The sequence below is a fragment of the Canis aureus genome, chromosome 9 (genome assembly GCF_053574225.1).
Source record: "Canis aureus isolate CA01 chromosome 9, VMU_Caureus_v.1.0, whole genome shotgun sequence".
Classification (NCBI taxonomy): domain Eukaryota; kingdom Metazoa; phylum Chordata; class Mammalia; order Carnivora; family Canidae; genus Canis; species Canis aureus.
Genome location: NC_135619.1, coordinates 33,721,044 through 33,740,240, shown reverse-complemented (window position 1 = coordinate 33,740,240; position 19,197 = coordinate 33,721,044). Strand labels below are relative to the sequence as shown.

Sequence of the window (19,197 nt, the reverse complement as noted above, 5' to 3'; positions counted from 1 at the left end):
TTACCCCTGCACCCAATCAATCAAGTCCTGCTGGGCTTATCTCTCAAATACCTCCGAATCTGTTCATTCCTTTCTCTTCTGGCTTCCACTGCCTTAGTCGGAGCCACAGTAGCTTCTTCTTGGAGGCTGTGGGCTCCTTAGTGCTGGTCTCACACTCCTCTAATCAGGATCATGGTGCACAGTTGGGCAGTTTGTACACTGCACACACAGCCTGCATTCCTGTGCCCTAGTGTGGACCTCTGTTTATCTGGAGAGAATACCTTTGGGATTTGCACAAAGGTGCCATATAATCTTGATTGTATAGACCTGTACCATTTAAGACAGTAGCCACTAGCTACATGTGGCTACTTACATTTTAATTAAAATAAGTAAAATTTAAAGTTCAATTCCGTAATCATACTAGCCACATTGCAAGTGCTCAATAGCCATATTTTATGAAACAGTGCAGAGAAAGACAATTTCCAGTCTTGCCCCAAGTTTTGCTGGACAGCACTGGACAGACTGCTTCTAAACATGTCTCTATACAATTGGCTAGTGCAAATGATCTGTAACGCAAATCCAAATATATCCTTCTTTTTTTTTTTTTTTAAAGATTTTATTTATTTATTCATTCATGAGAGACAGAGAGAGAGAGGGAGGCAGAGACACAGGCAGAGGGGGCAGCAGGCTCCATGCAGGGAGCCGGACGTGGGACTCGATCCAGGGTCTCCAGGATCCCGCCCTGGGCTGAAGGCAGGCGCCAAACCATGGAGCCACCCGGGCGTCCCCCAGAGATATCCTTCTTGTGCTTAAAAGCCTTCAGTGATTTCCACTCCCATCAGCAGCGATCATTTTAGCAGGTGGTGAATCAATTTTGTGGGTCACAACCAGGGCAAGAACAAAACCAGGCTTATGAGGCCCTCTGTGATCTGAGCCCTCGCTAAGCCCTTCCTAACTCTCAACACTGTTTTGCCCTGAGTTCCACTAATTTAGAATTGCCGGTGGTTTCTCCTGAGACACTGAGGTTTTATTTCCCTTTTTCATCTCTGTGCCTTTTGTCAAGCTGAACCCTCTCTTTGGAGTGCTGGTTCCATCTTCTCTTTGCCTGGACTTCTCATCACAGGAGCCTCCGCTTAGGAAACCCCGGGGCTCCGGCTCTGAACGCTGCTCCACGGGAGGGATGCCCTTCTCTGACCTTCCATCCCAAGCCGCAGACTTCCGTTCAACAGGGCTCTAATACCGTCATGATTTATTTAGGCGTTCGTTTCCGGCACTCCACTAAGTTCTTTCGGCGCCCGTACTACGTTTCTCCTCTTCGCATCTCAAAGGAGAAGCACAGTGCCTGAGACCTAGCAGGCGCTCCTTCAGTAAACACTTGTTCGAAGAATAGACCAGGGAAGGCAAGGAAAATCCATCAGCGGCGCGGACGACGTAGATGCACCGCACGCTTCCGCCGTCAGAGGGCGCCGGCGCGCCTCGCGCTAGTACGCAGGCGCGCGGCGGGGGGGCGGGCGCCGCGGCGGCGGTGGCGGCGGCGGCGGCGGCGGTCGTGGCTGCGGCCGGGGGAAGTGAATGGTTTTACCCAGAGGGCCCTGCGCCGCCTTTCTCCGCTGGCAGCGGTGCCGCTCCCTGCTCCTCTCTGCCGGCCATGGCGTTCACGTTCGCGGCCTTCTGCTACATGCTGGCGCTGCTGCTCACCGCCGCGCTCATCTTCTTCGCCATCTGGCACGTGAGTAGCCGGGGCCGCGGGAAGGAGGGCGAGGAGGCGGCGCAGCCTCTTCCTGCCCCGGGGCGGCGGCCGGGGCGGCGCCGGGGGATGGGGCCGCAGCGGGGCAGGCCGCGCCGCCGCGGCTCTGTGCGCCCTCCGCCTGCGGGGCCGGGCTGCGGTGGCCCGGGGGATGCGCGCGCCGCTGCCCCGGCCTGGATGGGTGGGGCGCCCCGGTCCTGGGGGCCCTGCGGGACCGCGCTTCGCCGGCGCGACCCCGGGCCCCCGCGAGGATGTCAGGGGCGCACCGAGGCGCGCTGCGCGCTTACGGGAGTGAAGTTTGCCGGTTACTAGTATTCGATCACATCGTTTTTTCTTTTCGAGTTTCCCCCGGAGTCTGGCCCAAATGAGATAGTATATATAGCCTACTTTAGAGGAATTTCCAACTCCGTTTTCAGCACTTGTTGGGTGCTGTTCGAGTAGAATGCCTCCCCCCGCCCCCCCCCCCCCATTCTGTTTCCTTGTGAACTTTGATGCAGATTGATCACTTTGTTGGCCGCATCTCCGAACTTTTCCCCCAAACTGCTGGAGTTTCTCAAGAGACACTCTTCCCAGCCATCTGTATTCAGGGTAGCTGGATTTAGTAGAGGTAGTTTCAATTTGATTTTGAAAATGGTCACAAATGTTATTCCCTAGGGAAGTTTTTTTTTTTTCTCGCCTTTTACTCACATCTTGCTGCAGGATAGAAGCACATCCTTACTGGTTCCTGTAAGGAACAAGTAAGCTCCTCGTGACAGTTCTATACTAGATTAAAAAAAAAACAAACATATATTTATTTACTCAGGAAAGACACACAGGCAGAGACATAGGCAGAGGGAGAAGCGGGCTCCTTGCGGGGAGCCTGATGCAGGACTCCATCCCAGGACCCCGGGATCACGGGATCACGCCCTGAACCGAAGGCCAGGACACTCAAGAGCCACTGAGCCACTCAGATGGCCCTCTACGACAGATTTTTTAAGGATTCTTGTTTCTCTAGCACAAAATTAGAACCAGCCTTCTGGAAATCAGCATTTATTAAAAATATATCTTATATTTACTTCTGCCCTCCTCCTGTTCTTTTAGTGCCTTCTGGAATATTAGCCGTCAGTTGACTGATTGGACGGGTTCATTCATGTAAATTTTAAGTCAGGTTTCATCATGCAGATAGCAAGGATTTCTTAATGTACGTAGAGTGGCAGAGTGATTTAAATGGTAGCAGTGTCTGGGATAAAAAAAAAAAAATCTCAGGGCAGCCCGGGTGGCTCAGTGGTTTAGTGCCACCTTCAGCCCGGGACGTGATCCTGGGGTCCCGGGATCGAGTCCCACGTCAGGCTCCCTGCGTAGAGTCTGCTTCTCCCTCTGCCTGTGTCTTTGCCCCTCTCTCTCTGTGTGTTTCTCATGAATAAATAAATTAAAAATCTTAAAAAAAAATCTCAAAAGTAGAATGAAAAACAAAAAGTAGAATGATACCACAGATTATTCTCTTTTGATAGAGAGTGTGGTTATGTTCATAATTAATTTAGAACCTAATTGCTGTATAGTGGGAAATGCTTAGGTAGGCTGTTCAGTAACTGCTCCCTCAAATGCTTTTCAGTAGGAACCAATACATTCAGAGCAGTTTATGCTCTTTGGTGGAAGAATAACAAATAAAGATAATTTGGGATGCAAACCAGCTCCACTTTAGTAAGCCTCTGGTGGAAGTTGAAATGTGTGGCTCCCTTCCATTTGTGAATGTGGATTTAAGTCATTTCCTGCTTGATGGGTATGCTTTGTTTTTTGAGATGATGAACATTCTGAGCGAGCTGTGATGGCCTTGTTTACATTTTGAACCAGGTTGTTTGGCTTAAGGAAAATCTGAACTGCGTTTAAAAAAAAATGAGTAATTTAGTTTCAGCGTTGAAATGAATATGTATCCGGGTAAAGTAGGTAAATTTTAAGTCCTATTATGGAATTAAAAAAATTAATTTGTATTCCATAGATAAGTGGAGAGCTTTTCTCTGTAGGGATTTCTTTGTAATTCAGAGGATTATGTATCCTTTGGAAACAAATTGACAATTCTAAAATATATAATTTCAATTTTTCTATCAACTTTCTATCAATTTTTCTGTCAACATAACCTTCAGGTAGTTTAAGTACCAGAAAGCTTCTTTGGAAATTTCAAGTAGAAATTCAAAGAATCTTGTTTGCATTAATCGTTTGGAGGATCTTTTTTGTGCTGGTGGTTACATCTGTCAGTTGAGTCCTAATTCATGTGATTGATGCTCTGGAGGATAGAGGTGGGAGCATAGAATTGCCTGAAGAGAAGGCATTCCCTAAAGACATGGATCAAATTTGAAGTTACCCTGGATTGTATAGTTTGATATCTTTAGGGATATATCGATTTTGTTTCTGCACTTCCGTGGGACGTTTTGTGAACATCTTTGTCTAGATGCATAGTCATAAAAGATGTGAAAACCACTAGGTTAAGAATCCTTTCAGAAGAGTTTTGAAAACTCCAGCTTATAGCGCTCAAACAGAAGCTCATGCATTAACACACTCGTTCAGAGATCCCTGAAATCACCTGAAGAAGATGCTGGTCAGACATTAGTTTTACATAAGTTTTATACTCTGCTGTTAAATTGGATCTTGTTATAGGCAGGTAATTTTATTTGCAATGACAGTCCTTATTTTGGACTTTATTACTGAGGTGCATTGGGGATTTATCACAGCAAATGATAGGTATTTGACTAATAATGTCCATAAATAATCAGAAATTAGTATCTTCTAGTTGTACGTTTATATTCTTAACATTTATATGTGTTAGGTTTCATTAGCAAAGGCAAATAAATGCCTTTTGGTGAGTTCTGTATTTTTTTTTTTTTTTGAGTTCTGTATTGTTTTAAGCTAGTCCCCTCCTCCCCTTTTCATCAATAAATATTGATTGAACACTTAAGAAGTTTATGTGCCAGGCCCGGAGAGGTAGCAGTGAACACAGAAAAAACCTTTGCTGTCATGGAGTTAACATCTTAATGTTTATTTTTCTTCCATTCCTATTTTATTTTTATTTTATTTATTTTATTTTATTTTTTTAAAAGATTTTTATTTCTTTATTCATGAGAGACACAGAGAGAGAGCGAGAGGCAGAGACACAGGCAGAGGGAGAAGCAGGCTCCATGCAGGGAGGCCGATGTGGGACTTGACCCCCGGTCTCCAGGATCACGCCCTGGGCTGAAGGTGGTGCTAAACCGCTGAGCCACCTGGGCTGCCCTTCCATTCCTATTTTAGTTAGAATTTTTATTTAGTCAGTTTGGTGAATTTTATAAAATTCTAGAATTAAAAAAAGACCACTATCTTTTTATGAAGTGAAAAAAAATATATTTTTAAAGATTCTATTTATTCATTAGTACACAGAGACATAGGCAGAGGGAGAAGGCTCCCATGGGGAGTCTGATGCAGGACTCTGTCCCAGGACCTTGGGATCACGACCTGAGCTGAAGGCAGATGCTCAAACACTGAACCACCCAAATGCCTCATGAAGCGAAGAACTTTAACTAGGGAAATAAACCAGCATAGTAAAAGCTAGAAATATAGAACTATACTGATTACTGGTAATATTGAGTAACACTGCCTCACATATGAAGATACTATTCCTAACCCACCAGAGGAAAGGCAGATAGGATTCTCTGTCCCCTGGATGACTAGAGACAGCAACTAAAATAGCTCCCCCATAAACTTGGTGCCTTTGGCTTCTCATTTTAACATCGGACCTGATAACACAGAGTGGTGTGGTGCCCTTATTTTGATTTTTAGTACATTTTGAACTTAGAAGTTGTGTGTTAAGTGACCCTAAATGCTAACAGCCACATCTCTCCAGAGTGTAGTCAGAAACATTTTTGCCATATATTTCATAAGTGGATAAGATCTTTCTCCCCTTATCACATTTATAACTGACTCCTTACACCCTTAGAAGTTGGTCTTACCTGGGTTACCCTTCCTCAGTCTTTAGTTTGGTGACCTAGTGAAAACATCCACAAGTGATAGGAATATGCAGAGGACACAAAAGTTAGACTGATCACTTTTATCATGACCTTGAACAGGGCTACTCTTGCTTATATGATGCCTTTAGGTGCATTAGAACAAGATGCCTCTTGGGGTAAAAGAATTAGTAAAATCCCTCCCTCCACAGCCCCTTAGGGCAGAGCCTGGTGTAGAGCTAAACCAGGATGCTTGGCCGCAGGAGCATGGGCTGGCTTTGAGCTTCCACCTCAGCAGATATTGCACTACCATATGTGGCGGTCCTGGCCATGAAGTTTAATAATCATTTTGTGTTTCCCTATTCTGAGGCCATTTCTTGTATTTCCAAATTGAAGCAGGACTTTGAAATATATGCGTTTGAGAACAGTGGGAACAAACTGAAGCATATGAGTCCATCTCTGGTGTCTCACTGAATTCCGTGATGGGGGCAGGGCACGCCCAAATGATTAAAAATGCCTCACCCCGAGGGGTACACAGACGTGTACACAAATACTGCAGTGTGAGAAATACCATACTGGTAGCACTGTAAAGCTCTGTGTTATGTGGATATTAGACACATGAAATTATTTCTGCCCAAGGGAGTCAGGGAAACCTACGGAGAGGGGTTGACATAGCAAGAGGGTTTTTAGGATGAAGAGTTTTGATCAAGGGCAGCCCCAGTGGCGCAGCGGTTTAGCACCGCCTGCAGCCCAGGGCGTGATCCTGGAGACCCTGGATCGAGTCCCACGTCGGGCTCCCTGCATGGAGCCTGCTTCTGCCTCTGCCTGTGTCTCTGCGCCTCTCTCTCTCTCTCTGTCTCTATGAATAAATAAATAAAATCTTAAAAAAAATCTCTAAAACAAAAAAAGAGTTTTGATCAATAGTTATGGGTGAGGGAAAAGATCATTTCAAGAAGAGAAAATAACTTGTACAGAGGCTTTGAAAAATTGAAAATTGAAGACATTTATCACAGTGATACCAGGTCATTTAAATGCTATTAGTCTAAACATGTTTTCACTTCTTTAAATATGATTCTAGGTCTTTATCAGTACATAGTGAATTTACTGTGAATTGGTACATGTAGTCTTGGTATACTTTTGCTTTTGTTTTATTAACTTCATTCAATTATCATTTGTTGCTGCTTTTTATTAAAGGTCCTAACTATTTTAATTTTATTTTAGATTATTGCATTTGATGAACTGAAGACTGATTACAAGAATCCTATAGACCAGTGTAATACCCTGAATCCTGTAAGTTATAATATAGGATTTTTCTTTAGATTTTTAAACTGTTTTTGCTTTTAATTTAATATAATTTGAAAATGGCCAATATTCTCAGTAGCATAATATATTTGTACTTTTTGAAGTAGGCAGAATTTACAAAAATATTCTTTTTCCTGCTCGACTATTCTGACTATTATTAATCTGTTGGTGATCTTGTCAGCTGTCATACTAACATTCTTCCAATCTGCTTTTTACATTGTCGGCCAAAGACAGTTGAAAAGGTCAAAAAGATTAAAAGAGTCAAAATTGCATTAAAGGTGTGTACTGCTTTTTAGTTTAATGTTTTAATGCTACATTCATTTCATGGGGAGGGTTAGGGCATTTGTATTTGTAAAATGTTCTGTTCGGTGTGCTTGTTCATATGCCTGTTGAGGTTTATGATTTCATGAAATTTCATATTTTATGCAAATGTTTGCTTGCTGGCCCAGTCAAGTAGGGAAAGCTGTTAAATGCTTATGCATTTTTTAAAAATGTTATAGCCATAGGCACTTCTATATTACATTATTTGATGCAGTGTTTGAAAGTTGGTTAACATAAAATGACTTTAATAGATGGTGAGATGATTCTTCTACTGTGATTTATTTGGAGGTAGTCTGGAAGTGTAGTCTTCAGTACCATGTCTACTTTAATCTTTGGTTATGTCTATTCTAGAATTAATTATTCACCCTTTCAGCTGATGTTTATTCAGAACCTTTTAGGTGGATAAATCTTTCCTTCGGCTCTGGAGTCTTGCACTAGTGCCGTCCTTTGGATTCATGCTGCCAGGATTTTGTGGATAACAATTTCTATACAGAAGTCTACAGTTTTTTTCTAATATATATCCACTCTAAATTTCTAAAATAGACTTACACTAAGTTCTGAGCTCTGATGGATTGTTATAATGTGGCTCCATTGTGCTTAGGGTTTTATTTTTTATTTTTTCTAAAGATTTTATTTATTCATGAGAGACACACACACACAGAGAGAGAGAGAGAGAGAGAGGCAGAGACACAAGCATAGGGAGAAGCAGGCTCCATGCAGGGAGCCTGATGTGGGACTCAATCCTGGGACTCCAGGACCAGGCCCTGGGCCAAAGGCAGGCACTAAACCACTGAGCCATCCAGGGATCCCTGGTTTATATATATATTTTTTACTTCATTCAGTTTACTCATTTAGGAGGATTCTCCTTTAGCCTGTAGGTTTGATTTTGCCTAATTGGCTAGAAGCTGAAAGGCTATTTGTAAGAAAGCAGTGGATAGGTCTCCAAGAAATAGAATACAATAAATCATCTTAAAAAAATTACTCAAGATGAGAACTTGTGTAGACTTTAACTGTGTAAAACTATAAGGCACTAGCATACAAGAGGGATTTTATGGGTCTATAAAGTTAGTTTGCTACTTTCTCATTGTTTCCTTCATAAAAATGAGTGATGGGATAAATTTCTAGTTTGTCTTTAAAAAACTGCTACAGTAATTCTTGATGTAGGTACAATTAAAAGTATTAACTTACTAGCTGTTTCTCTGCTCTTAAGAAACAAAATAGGTGATGAATTTGCTTTCTCATTGGAAAGTAATAATGTTGATTGTAAAATATCATAACCTACCATTGAAACTGTTACCAAGAGATGAAGAAATCGAAATTTCTTTTTTTGACAGTTGTTCATTAATAGTATTCTCTTTGGCTTTTCATTACTTCAAATAACCAAATGATGATGAGGATGATAAGAGCTGAAATCAAATGAGGGGTTTCCTGGGCACCAGGCTCTGTGCTAAGCATCTTTTCTTGGGCTTTGTCATTCAGTGCTGGTGACTGACTTAAAGGGTAGGTATGTTATTCTCATGAGTAGGAGGATAGGATAGGCTGAGGCTTAGCGAGTTTGAAGCACTTTACCAACAAGGTCACACAGCTAAGGTAGAACCAGCATTTGAACCCAGACAGCTGGATTTTTATGCTCAAGCTTTGGTAGTTCCCTAATTTACCATTAACTTAAGAGGGACTAATTTCATTTTTACATATAATGTGTGATTTCTGACTCTTCTTCATGGAAGGAAATTCTCACTTAAAAAAGACATGTGCTTCGACATCCTAATGCTGTGTAGATTGGGAGGAAGTTTTTAGATCAACACAAGTTGCATTTGGATAGGGTGCCGAAAATTGGCTTACTAGCAGTGCATCTGACAGTTTTCCCTATTTAAAATTTGTTTTGACAATTCTGCCAAAGTATGGGGGAAGACAAATATTATTTTTTAAATGTGAACCTTAACTAGAGTATACTACGATTTGCATGTTAATTATCATTTCAGCCATATTTTTATGAGGAATTTTTTTGGATACTAGTTTTTGTGTAAACATTTGTTCCTAAATGGAATAATTTTTGTGCAACTTATGAGGAAATTTCACCATTAAAGAACGATTGGAGTGGACTGGTTTTTATGAGATGCACAATTAAAAGATTCTGGACTTTTCTGAGGAGAAGGGAGTGTGGCATGTGTTTCATATTAGAACTGGAAGAGTGGCAGATTATCTGTATTTTCACTCTTACTAAAAAGTGTATTGTTTAAGAGCAGTTAAGATTGTGCTTTCAAAATCATTATCTCCCATATCTTACTCTGGAAGTATAGGATGAAAAGCTGGATAATGATTTGTTTTGTTAGATATCACTTGGCTTTAGAGAGCTAAAATAGACATTATATATTGTAAAGAAAAATTCTATAATTTATACTAGTATGATAAACCGTTTTAGTGGAACTCCTAGTACAATGTATATTTTTCTTGGTTTGTCCTGGTTGCAGTCTTTGTGTTTCAAAGATTTCCTGTGGACATTTTCTTGTTTTCTTGCAGATGTTTAATTTTGATCTTAATTAAATGGTGGCTTACTGGTTCCTGTTATCTACAGGTTCATATACATTTGCAGAGTTTATCTTTTGTTATTTATTATATTGTTTAAGTTTTTAGAAAATATCTGGTTAGTGATGTAGATTAGTTGGTTTTACTGGGATTTCTTTCTTTCTTTTTTTTTTTTTTAATTTTATTTATTTATTCATGAGAAACACACACACACACACAGAGAGAGAGAGAGAGAGAGGCAGAGACACAGGCAGAGGGAGAAGCAGGCTCCATGCAGGGAGCCTGAGGTGGGACTCTATCTCAGGTCTCCAGGATCACGCCCTGGGCCGAAGGTGGTGCTAAACCGCTGAGCCACCGGGGCTGCCCTTTACTGGGATTTTATTTAAAATATTATTCATTTAAAAACTTTGCTTTACAGCTTTGAAGTGGAAAAAGTGATTTGGGAGTATTAGAAAGTGGGCTTGAATATATAGTACAATTGTTATTATTCCTGCAACAATGGTTTCCTCTCAGGAAAGATCTGATGATGTTGAGGATTCATATAAGTTTACTTTGATATGATGCAGACATTTGAGAAACTGGCTTTGCATCTGTGACTTGTAGGAAGTTATTTGGCTGAAACTTGCAATGAAAGGTTTGGGACTTTTATTTAACAGAGTCATTAGGCTGAAATCTTTAGGATCAGAAAGATAATTAAAAATAAAGCATGAACTCTTGGTCATTTTATAAAATGCGTTTTGCTTGAATTAATTTTTCTCATTTAATACTACCTGCAATAAAAAAAATCATTTTATTTTTGAGTTCTGACCTCCTGGTCTGCTGTGTCTGTAAGTAGTTGGTTAGAAAACAAGCTGAAAGAAACAGGAAGGCCATGTAAGCATCGGAGCTCAGGAACCGGGACAATTCCAATTTATGGTTCAGAACTCAGTCTTTTCCCTCCTACATTGCAGAATGCACATCGTTTGCATCTGTGTATATTAGTGTTTCTTTCCCTCTGACTGTGCTGAGATTATTGGCTTTTGGCTTTCCATTGAAAAATTACTTTTGTGGTAATGCGATGTGATTTGCTAAGTATTGTTTTATGTAGCATTCCTGGTTTCTGTTAAAAGCTTTGAAACACTGACGGGTAAAATATCCTAAAGGGGAGTTTTGTTTTTGTGGATTTTTTTATATCATGTTGCATGTGATCAGATACCTCATTTTTCTATTTTTATCATTGTTGAACAGTGGAAAGAAAAAGTATTCCAAGTGATCAGCAAAAAACTGAACCACCTGGGTGGTAACTTTGTATAATTTAACTTGTTATTGTAAGAATTTGAGTCTTAAATTTGAAGTTCTATTTAATCTTTTAGTGCAAGCTTTATCATCTGGTCACTTTGCTTCGAATTCTACTTTCAGTAAAAAGTTCAATATGGAAACAGAGCTCAGCAGCATCCTTCATGCCTGATTCTAAGAAAACAGTGATTTTTTCATTATGGAAACTTGGTTGCCACCTGCTTTCCAAATTACCATTTGACTTAATGCCAAGGCATTTTGATAATTGGCTTGTATTTTTCTTCCAGCTTGTACTTCCCGAGTACCTCATCCATGCTTTCTTCTGTGTCATGTTTCTTTGTGCAGCAGAGTGGCTTACACTGGGTCTCAATATGCCCCTCTTGGCGTATCATATTTGGAGGTAATATTTAGATATATTTCTAATACTTTTCCTAATTATATTTTAATTATACTATGGTTGATACGGTTATCTTATGTGCTAGTCCTCTAAATGAAAACTGAAGATTAGTTGGCATTTATTTTAATAAAATCAAGTAGGTGAACAAATAATTGTTTAATATCTTTTATGGTGTTTACTTTGTTACTCTTTAAAGGTGTTTTTCAAAAAGTGAGGTTTAATTTACATACAATAATGTGCAAAAGTCTGAAACCCCATCCTTGTCAGTTACCTTGCCACCTCCCAAGGAGAGCACTGAACTCTGTCAACTGGATTAGTTTTGCCCATCTTTGAACTTGATATAAGTCAAAATATATAGTGTGTTTAACTTCTTTCTCCATGTTTACTTTGTAATTTTAAATTTGGTTGTTTATAAAATATATTCATATTTTATAACTTGAGTTATGTATATTATATCTGATCTATATAATAGAGTTAGAGGTTTTTCTTTTTTAAATAGGTGTGTTAAATCTCATTGCTCTTGATTTTAGGAAATATACTTAAGATGTGTTTAGGCATAAAGCGGTATCATATCTGTAATTGAGTCTGAAATTCTTCTATAAAAAATGTGTGCATATTTGGAGCTAAAACAAAAAAAGAGAAGAGTGAAGCTGTGTGGTTAATGTGAGCATTTGGAATATCTTGGTGAAGTGTTTTCACACCATTTCTGTAAACCTAAGATTATATTCAAAGAAAAAGTTAAAAGGAAGAAAATCTTAGTTCCTTTTTACAGTTATTTTCCTTTTCCTTGTGTTTATGAAATTGTTGAAGAGACCAGATAGGATTTGTTTAACTGTCCTGTTCTCATATAGGGGCTCTTGTTTTAAAATTAAGATGATAAGAGGAAAGAACTCCACCCTGGAACTACAAGTAAGCTTCCCTATGTAGACTACCTCTCATGGCAACAAATGTTACTTGAGAAGGAAAACCCTCCTTCTCATCTGAAAGGTTGTCTTCCCTTTTTTGGGGTGGCTAATAGACTGTGTTTATTGCAGGTATATGAGTAGACCAGTGATGAGTGGACCAGGACTCTATGACCCTACAACCATCATGAATGCAGACATTTTAGCGTATTGTCAGAAAGAAGGCTGGTGCAAATTAGCTTTTTATCTTCTAGCATTTTTTTACTACCTATACGGGTAAGTTTAAAAAATGAAATGAATATATGATTTCACTTTGCTTCCAAAAAAGTTTGCAGGCATTATGGTCTTAATATAGTACTTTAAAATCCACTTGAAGAACTCAGTGTCTTGAATGGTGGTGGCTGGTAATGGCACAGTGCACATCAGCAAACGCACTCACATTAAATATGAATAGACTGGTACTTGTCACAGGCAGCCAACTGCTGTGCAGTCGGAGACAGAAGGTGTGGTCAGGGGCTGCTTCCTAAATTTTTGGACACAGTCCGTCAGTGAAGGACAGTCCTCATTTTCCATGGCAAAGTGATGGCATTGAGAGGATTGCAAAAAAGTGTGAATTTGCAAAAAACCATTTGCTTGGCTTCACTATCTTGAGGTGATATTTAATTTCTTATCATTCTTTACAAACTGTATGCTCTGCCCTTTATTTTCTGGCTTCCTTGATCTGAATTAGATGAATGAAACAGATCTATCCTATTTGATGGTGTAATTATCGATTCTTCTTCCTTTATACCGTGATGGACTCGTATCATTCCTCTAGATCAGGGCTTCTCAACATCAAGACTGTTAACATTTTAGGCTGGATAAATTTTTGTTATGGGGGCTCTCCTGAGCATTGTAGGATATTTAGCAGTGTCCCTTGCCTCTTCCCACTAGACGCCAGTAGCACCTCCTCTACCCCAGTCATCAAAACCTAAAATGTGTCTGGACAGTGCCAAATGCCCCCTGCAGGGCAAAAACCAGCCCTGGTTGAGAACCACTGCCCTAAGTGTCCTGTATATGGAATAAGATGGCTGCTCATTAAAACAAGAAAAGGACACTTGCAAGTGTGGAATTACATTTCTTTAAGCTACATAAATACACTTTCTCATTTTTTATTGACATATTCAACCAGAGATGACATTCCACCTGATTTTCCAAATATGAAGAAAATTGGCTGTATAAGATGGAATTGTAATCATTAAGCTTCTTTCTATTCTCTCCTTTTTGTTAGAAAGCTTGCTAAGTATTAGATGGTAGGTTATATTCTTATTTCTCTTTATATCATACAAGTTTCCATTATGAAAAATAATATGCTAGGCTGAAATTTATGAAAAAGGTATGTTTATGCTTCTAGAGGTTGTAATTGTGAAAATGAGTATCCTTTAGTGCATTTACAGATGCTCATTTATGAAACAAAAATAGTGAATAAGTTCTGAAAAGTGAAATACCAGGGGTCATTTTCATTTCCTGTTAATTTTCATTTTAAAAAATTTCTTTAACAAATATCTGGAACAGTGCTGGCATATAGTAGGCACTTAAGACGTATTAGTTAAGGGCCACCTGGGTGGCTCAGTCGATCAAATGTCTGACTCTTGATCTCAGCTCAGGTCTCAGTCTCAGCGTCCTGAGTTCAAGTCCCATGTTGGGCTTTATGCTAGGCATGAAGCCTAATAATTAAAATACTTGTTGAAAGAAATGAATCATTGAATAGATGATAAAATCAGCGATGTATAGTTCTGGGAAAATGTTCACCAGGAGATGGTGGCACTAGGTCATTTCATTTCTGTTTAAATTGTTTATCGAGTTTGTACAACTCTTTGCTTTGTATTTCCATTTAGAGATCCATGCTTTTTAACCATGCCTTTCCCACATCACTCTGGTAGAATTGCCCAGAAAATAAATGTTTTTTTTTCTATTTTGCTTGTTTGTACCCTTTTCCCACCCTGTTGCTGTTGCCTAGAGCCTTCCTCTAATGGCTCTTCCTCTTCCATCTGTAAAATGGGGATAATCATGGTACTCACCCCCTGTGACTGCTTAGAGGATTCAGCGAGATCATGTACATAAAAGTTCTAGTGGAGGGCCTGGCATGAAGTGAGCCTTCTAGAGATGCTTGCCTCTATTATTAGACAACTCCAGAGCAGTGTACTGTTTGGATTGCTTCTCTAAGCTCTGATCCCCTATTAAGATTTCAGCTGTGCTGTTCTACTTGCTAAAATTGGAAAAGAAATAGGGGACAACCACAGCATATGCACTGAGCCAAGTCCTACCTTAGGCAGAAGTCCATAAATGCAAATTAGGATTGTATTGTGAACTGGTCATTAGTCTTTTCATATTCTGTGGTGGTGTGATACTATAAACCAGTTTGCTTTGTAAAGCAGACTCAACTTTTTGGTGCTTTTAGTTTTTATAGTTAGGAATGTTTGAATTAATAGGCTTTTTCTTCTTTTCAGCATGATCTATGTTTTGGTGAGCTCTTAGAACAACACACAGAAGAATTGGTCCAGTAAGTGCATGCAAAAAGCCACCAAATGAAGGGATTCTATCCAGCAAGATCCTGTTTCCAAGAGTAGACTATGGAATCTGATCAGTTACTTTAAAAAATGACTCCTTATTTTTTAAATGTTTCCACATTTTTTGCTTGTGGAAAGACTGTTTTCATATGTTATACTCGGATAAAGAATTTAAATGGAATTACGTATAAATTAATATAAAATGATTACCTCTGGTGTTGACAGGTTTGAACTTGCACTCCTTAAGGAACAGCCATAATCCCATGAATGATTGCATTAATTATTGACTATCCTTAGTCCATTGGAAGCTTTTGTTATATATAGGAACTTGTAGGGCTCATTTTGGTTTATTGAAATGCCATCTAATTATAAATTAGCTGTAGATATCAGGTGCTTCTGATGACTGAAAATATATATCTGACTTGTGGGAAACTTCATGGGTTTCCTTATTTATCATGTATGTGATTATATATGGACACATTTACAAAATAAGAAGAGTGGGATTTTTCCCCTTCAACTTGAATATTATCCCTGTATATTGCATGAATGAGAGATTTCCCATATTTCCATCAGAGTAATATACTTGCTTTAATTCTTAAGCATAAGTGAACAAGATAAAATATATGCTGAATTACTTGTGAAGAATGCATTTAAAGCTATTTTAAATGTGTTTTAATTTGTAAGACATTACTTATTAAGAAATTGGTTATTATACTTACTGTTCTAATTTGGTGGTAAAGGTATTCTTAAGAATTTGCAAGTACTTTAGATTTTCAAAATTGAATGAGAGAGAACATTGTATAACCGTCCTGCTGTTCCTTAGTGCAATACAATAAAACTCTGAAATTAACTTATTTTCAGTGCATTGTTTTAAAGATTACAAATAGCTATTTCTTACACTTGCTTAATCCATAATAAAGACATATTACTGTCAGTTTTTTTTTTTTTTAATAGTAGAGTATGACATTGTGTGTATGTGTGTTTGTTGTTGTTTTAAATACCATGCCTGGATCTAAAAAACATAGTTTTAAGTGGCTAAGCACAGTACCCTCTGTTGTCACTTGACAAGGTTCATAAACATTGATGGCACAGCATCATCATTTTTCTTAACCAATTTAAAAAGTTATGGTGGCACCTTAAAATGTTAAATTTTGTTTTCTTTTTTGAAACAGCAGGTTTTTAAGGAAAAATGACCTATTAAATTTGAGTTTTTTGCTGCTGCTTGTAAGGCAGGTAAATTATGGCTTGCGTGTTTTTGTAAGAATTGTGCTTTATTTGGAGTGCCGTAGTTGAGGCAATTGAAAATAGTGTGAGTGGCTCCAAAGTTTCTTAAACAAAAGATCAAAGAAAGAAAACCAATACATAGAAATTCCATATAATGATCAAGGTAGTTTGTGGATGAGTTTATGGAATTCTTATTCTAAGAGCTCCTTAAATTAGATGCTGCAGAATTCTCTGCTAGTGAAGAAATGCCTCCCCACCTTTTGGGAGAATAGCTGTTCACTGTTTGGGATTGTATAACAGGGTGAGTGTGCTGAAGAAGAGGTTGTAGAACCAGAAGAGAGAGGAGAGCCAAACTATTTCCTAATGAGAGAAGCTTTAAAGACCTTACATTTTATGGTCTGGATGACAGACACCTCGAGGGATCTGCCTCTTGGGTCGTTTCATGCAGAAAATTATTTATTGACCAGTTTCTAGGCATTGAAAATTTGTGCTTAGAGTCTGAGCAACCATTCAGCTTCTAATCCAGCTAATTATGTCAGCACCTACTTCTCATTTTTCTTTTAGGTTCACAAGTAACTTTTGATCATGTGAGACCTTGCCAGGTCCAGATAGGTTTCTTGGGGCTGTTACTTTAGCATTCCTGTTGAAGTATTTGCACGAGCCCTTGTGGTCTCTTAGCAAGCACTACTTTCTAAGTTTTAACAAATCTCCTTTTAATAATATACTTCAGAATATTCTCCAAAATTCTGCAAGGCTTACTGGCTGCAATTTGTGGAAGCCACCTTCTCAGGCTTCAAAAATTAGATATGTAGTCCTTAGCTGATTCATTACTCAAAGGTGACTGACTGATTGCCAGCCAGTATGGTTCACCCATCTCAGTGGTAGGTGGGTGGCTCCTAGGCACGTGAGCAATTAAAAGATTGAGTGCCTGGAAGCTCTCACAATATCTTCCCATCTTTGAGACAACCTGGGTCACTCAGTGGTTGAGCATCTGCCTTTGGCTTAGGTCATGATCCCGGGGTCTGGGGATTGAGTCTTGCATCAGGCTCACCCTCACTGTGGGTGGCCTGCTTCTCCCTCTGCCTATATCTCTGCCTCTCTCTGTGTGTCTCATGAATAAATACATAAAATCTTAAGAAAAAGCTAGAAGAATGTTTTCCTTGCCATATTTTTCTTCCAACTATATGTTTATGAACAGTATTCAAGGAATATTATTGCCATGGTGCAAATAATGGCTGGTGTGTATCCTACCCTGCAGGGGTGTGAGCTTTGATTTTAGGTGTGGCTACATCATAGTGTGATATATCACACCCACCCAATTAAATAGTGATCTGTATTTAACAGTATTTATCTAGTTTATTTATTTATCATTCAGCACTCACAAATGTGCATCTCTCAATAATCAGTTGTACGGTATAATTGTAAATCAGAAATTTTGACAGCAAAAATATTTTAAAACAACTCTATTCAAAGGGAAGGGTAAAAATATTGATACCTGTCTAGCATTGTTCATAAAAGTACTCCTATTCATAATTTTGGGAAACTACTACTATTAGTCTCAAATTATTTAAGCTCTTTTTTTGTTCAAACCACTCACTGACCTATGGTCAGAGTGGCAGCTAATGAGTCTCTGGTACCAGTATTATAGCTCAGAAGAAGATTCTGAACTAATACTTTAGAAGTGATGCCAAGAGAAAAACTGTGGCTCTGTTTCTGGATATGTTGAATAGCTTTCTTAGAACAATTTTCCCTTTCATTAAAATTAAGAGTCCTAAAGCTAAGTATCTAAAAGAAGTAAACAACTCTGCTGCTTGTTCAACTTAGTTTTGGGAAGCAGTATTAACTGTATAGAGTGATTGACCTGTGGGACCAGAGTGAAGATTTCATCCTATGTTAATTTTATTAATGCACATTGTGGACACAAAGATGTAGAGCGCATCTTCACACGGAGAAGTTCATTTTATCGTACAGTGCTTTTCCTAAAACACATCTCTTCACTAACCACGTTCATATAGTCTAGAGAAGAAAAATTTCCTAAGTAATAGATTGACTACTAGGTAGACCCTAAAACTACTGAGAGAAAGCATGGCATATAGTTAGCCATCTGCTCATGGTTTATTAAATCTGAGTTAACCTGATTGGTGTGGTACCACTGTCCAGAGAAAATGCCCATAAATCTACCTTCTTAGAGCTTGATTTATTTTGCTTTTGTATATTAAATAAAAACTGTCTCAAATGTTTCCTTGTGTAGTTTATGGTTAATGGCTGGGTCTGTGTCTTAATTCAATTTCAGCAGCTAACTCTGGCTTGTGTGTGACCAGGACTCCAGATTGTCTCTCTGCTTGTGATGAGGAAGGGCTATCCCCGCCGGTTAGGTAGAGAAAATACTTTCCAACAGTGTAAAATTACCTTTTTTTTTTTTTTTTTTGAGTAATACTCTTCCATGTTTCTCTGTTATGGAATAATTGATGTTTTCCCTTAATACTTAGTATTAAAGTAAGTATTTTTAAACATGGAAGGCTTAACTAGCATTTGATGTAAAAATGAGAGAAGCATGCACTTTGAAAATTCAGTTGATTATTTAAGGATTTGATTAATCCATGCCAATATTTTCCTTCCACTTTAAGTGTTCATGAATAAGCTATATATTCATATTAAGAAGAAGAAATGTAAGATTTGATAATGTTAATTTCAACGATGTCCTAAAGTTTAATAGAATATTGTGATTTTTTTTTTTTAAAGATTTCACTTATTTATTCATGAGAGACAGAGAAAGAGAGGCAGAGACACAGGCAGAAGGAGAAGCAGGCTCCATGCAGGGAGCCCGACGTGGGACTCGATCCCGGGACTCCAGGATCATGCCCTGGGCAGAAGGCAGGCACTAAACCGCTGAGCCACCCAGGGATCCTGAATATTGTGATTTTTAAATGTATTTGGCTGTAATACTGAAACCATGGAGAAGGTCAATTTATTACTGCAGCCTGAACTTATTAAAAAAACTTTTTTTCTGGCTATAACTTTTGGC

General features: G+C 38.8%; 2 protein-coding genes across 5 annotated transcripts in view; one reads left to right on the top strand and one right to left on the bottom strand.

Annotated features, from left to right (window-relative positions):
* Nucleotides 1–1,490: 1,490 nt before the first annotated feature.
* CNIH1 (cornichon family member 1) lies at nt 1,491–19,189 on the top strand. Of its 2 annotated transcripts, XM_077909340.1 has the most exons (7): nt 1,491–1,708; nt 6,898–6,966; nt 7,209–7,256; nt 11,388–11,500; nt 12,532–12,675; nt 14,889–14,941; nt 18,915–19,189. In XM_077909340.1, the coding sequence occupies exons 1-6, from the start codon at nt 1,628–1,630 to the stop codon at nt 14,914–14,916; spliced, it is 483 nt and encodes a 160-aa protein (XP_077765466.1). In that variant the 5' UTR covers nt 1,491–1,627; the 3' UTR covers nt 14,917–14,941; nt 18,915–19,189. The 2 variants fall into 2 exon arrangements, with proteins under 2 accessions (XP_077765466.1, XP_077765467.1); XM_077909341.1 differs by lacking the exons at nt 7,209–7,256; nt 18,915–19,189 and having other exon boundaries at nt 1,498–1,708; nt 14,889–15,798.
* The window catches only part of CDKN3 (cyclin dependent kinase inhibitor 3), a 33,496-nt gene continuing 16,685 nt past the window's right edge, over nt 2,387–19,197 (bottom strand). For all 3 annotated transcript variants that reach the window (XM_077909343.1, XM_077909346.1, XM_077909342.1), the window contains one exon: nt 2,387–6,535. In XM_077909343.1, coding sequence (XP_077765469.1) covers nt 6,410–6,535 — 126 coding nt within the window. In that variant the 3' untranslated portion in view covers nt 2,387–6,409. The remainder of the gene's footprint in view (nt 6,536–19,197) is intronic.